This window comes from Gavialis gangeticus, unplaced genomic scaffold (assembly GCF_001723915.1).
Source record: "Gavialis gangeticus isolate Ggan-Ray unplaced genomic scaffold, GavGan_comp1, whole genome shotgun sequence".
Classification (NCBI taxonomy): Eukaryota; Metazoa; Chordata; order Crocodylia; family Gavialidae; genus Gavialis; species Gavialis gangeticus.
In genome coordinates, this window is record NW_017728993.1 from 57404811 (window position 1) to 57408035 (window position 3225).

General features: G+C 43.6%; 1 protein-coding gene across 1 annotated transcript in view; it reads left to right on the forward strand.

Moving 5' to 3' along the window:
- RGS8 (regulator of G-protein signaling 8) overlaps positions 1 to 3225 on the forward strand; it is a 52966-nt gene that overhangs the window by 16585 nt on the left and 33156 nt on the right. The window contains exon 2 of the mRNA XM_019501758.1: positions 2217 to 2275. Within this exon, the coding sequence (XP_019357303.1) occupies positions 2217 to 2275 (59 nt within the window). The remainder of the gene's footprint in view (positions 1 to 2216; positions 2276 to 3225) is intronic.

The window sequence follows — 3225 nt, forward strand, 5'->3', positions numbered from 1 at the left end:
AGCCCCAGCCCCAGCCCCAATTCCTCCCTTGCTGGGGGGGAAGGGGGGGCATTGATCTGCTCCCCCACCACAACAGATTTACCAGCTTACCAGTTCGTCGTAACTCGAAAAGTTCTAAGTCGAGGGCTGCCTGTATACTCAGATGAGAATACTTGAGTAATTTCCCAGAGAAATCCATGTTATAAAACAATACTTCTGAGATGAAGAGCCAACAATTTGCCACTACAATGCTAAAAGATGCTCCCCCACCCTCCATATATCTTTAATAATTTTTGAATCACTCATAAGTTTCTTTTCTGAGGACACTGCCCATGTCATGATATGTAGTATCAAGGCATGCTTTAAATTGATGCAAGGAACACAAACTCCAGGAGCCCTTGCTTAGGAAGAGGGCAGGTGAGGCTTTAGACAATACTAATTCTAGGCAGAATGGAGGGAGGGAGCAGTAAGACAGAAAGGCAATGGTATGTTTGTGTAACCCAGGGAAAAACTTTGTATCTTTCCTGAGGGTATAATTAGGATCTGGATTCAAAGGGGCTGGTGTTTGGTATTAGAGGAGGGAGGATAACAGTAGATCATCAAAATCTCACAGAAAACTGTTAAAGTAATTGTAAAGAGTGACTTAGGCACCTACGCCTCATTGATTTTCAAACCATTTGGGTTATGTCTGTCTTGAAATCAGAGGTGTGATGCAGCATGAAAAGTTACACATGACCAAGTTTTAATCTAGCTAGCATGCTTGATGTTAGCAACAAAGATGTGGTGGCTTGAGTTTGGTGCTGGTAGTGACTTGAATGCATCATATTGAGGACCCCTGGCAAGCTTATGAAGCCTTCACAAAAATCCATGGTGTTATGTATTCACTGCTATTGATACCTGTGCTAGGTGGACTTTGTTGGATATGCCTACCTGTGCTCCATCACACTGCCCAACTGTTGTGTAGACATGTTCTCATGTGCTTTTATAAATCGCACTCTCAATGGTTAGGAATAAATGTTGCATTTGTCCCTGGCCACATTAGACAAGTTGTGCCTTTGCTTGTCCTGGTACAGAAATATCTCTGGATTAGCATGTGCACACAATGCACTTTTGATCAGGGTCTAGTGAGCGGCTGAAAGCAGACCAGCTTTTCTGCCACTGTTTCAATGGTGCAATCCTGGGATAACTCTTTAACTGTTAGTACTTCTTATTCTGTGAACCTTTTTAGGATTTACCTTAGGACAATACAGAAGGATGTCTAAACGACTGCACTTTGTTCTGGGATAAAATGGTTTATCCCAGGACAAATGAGATGTCTGTTTGTAGCCATTCTAACACTTCTGCCAGTTCAGGACTGAGGGTCTGGGATAGAAGAGTCCACTGGTCTGCATATGAGAGAGAGGGAGAGGGGGATTTGGAACAATAATGAGGACTAAGACAAAAAAGAAATATCAAGTGAAATCCTATGGGGCTGAGTGAGACGGCAGGGAATTTTGGTTAGCAGAGAAAGTCAGGTGAGAGGAACCATGAGAGAATGTGAGATAACAGCAGGTCTGAGTAGAGCAGAGAGGAAATGCACATCTGTAACTTGTCATGTGGATTTTTTTCCCTGTGTTTACCATGTTAGGTCCAATAAGGAGCCTTCTTTCCCTGTTAACAGATTTGATTTGGCCCTGCTGACACTTGGCTCTTTAATTAAACTCTCCAGTATCTCCTCTTTGTCAGGCGCTATCTGTGGAAAACCTCCATGATCTATGATCTAAGAGCAGTAACTCTCCTAAACCTCAGAGGAGTTTATTAAAATGATGCAGGTCGATGCTTTCTTCCAACTTAATCAGGCTGATAAAAACAGAGATTGTTTACAGGGGAATCCCATCTGAATTCTTCTTGCGAACATTTGTCATGTATAGAATAAGTTGAGCAGCAGACTATTTTAATATAAGGGATTTATGATCAGGTTAGCAAGGAGGTGGATGATGAGGGATGCAACAAAATGTTCTGATCAGGTGGGCTATTCTAAAATCCCACCAATGAGATGTGTGAGCCAGTTCTGTAGTGTAGCCAAGCCTCAGCCTGCTGCATTAGGCTGCTTTAGTGTTTACTGGATCTGATACAGAGAGAGCTGCTTTCAGCTGTGCTGCTGCTCGAAGAAGGTGGGGTGGGGGAGTGCGTCTGAGTGTGACTTTCATCCCATGCAAGGGATTGCATCTTAAGAGACTGCTCTATTCTCTCCGTAGAGCCTCTCCGATCATTCAATTGGCAAAGACCCACAGGCCGTGAGGACAGGTCAAAGGCAGTGAGTATCTCTTATATGTCTCTGTGTCTGTCTGTCTGTCTGGAATGCCTTTTCCTTGTTGAATTCATCTGACTTTCTGCATATACTGGTGGATGTAGTCTCTTTAGAAATCTCTGATCTCACATTTTAAACCTATGTGCTGTTAGTTTTCTCCCTTGTGATGGCTTCTTTATTCTTGTTTAACTAACATCCTGGGATGATTCCACAATATCATCTTGTTGAAGTTGGATGTCACAGTCGCAACAAATTTCCCCTCTTGGTCCTTTATGTGGTTCTTCAACCCATGTATCTGATGATGCTGACAATCTACTGTGGGAGGGAAAAGAGGTAGTTTGTGTGGTGAAACTGTTGGGGTGAGCTCTGTACACAGATTTCTACAGGAACCAGTTCTACATGATCACAGATTGGATATACTGAGGTTTAATCAATTACCTCCATCTGCAGCAGAGGGAAATATTGGCAAGTTGGAGGATGGAAAGGAGAGATCACCAGAGCCTCATGTTCATCATCCTTGGACATGTGGTTCTTGCACTGAAAAGAGAAATACCTTGGGATCTGGGCGAAGTTCACCAGGGCTGTTGTGTGGGTCACTGTGGGAGAAGTCATTGTGTAGGACAGAGAGGGAAGGTGCAGAGGGGACAGCACGATGGTAAATCAGAAGCCCAAGACAAGTGCAGAGTGGTCCCTTGGCAGAAGCATCCAGTGTGTGGATCTGTGATAGAGGAGAGCCAATAGATGTCCAGCTCCAACCTCAATGGCTAGTGCTAGTATGGCAGTGGGAAACAGAAATCTTTGCTCCTGGATTCTAGGGAATCATGTGTTATGGCATCAAACATGGATGAGACTGTGTTAATGAGGAAATTCAAAGGGGCTTAAGAATTACAGGGATTGATTTCAGCTGAAACACAGTGGAAGGCAGACGGTCAGGATAGGGATTAAGAAAATGCACT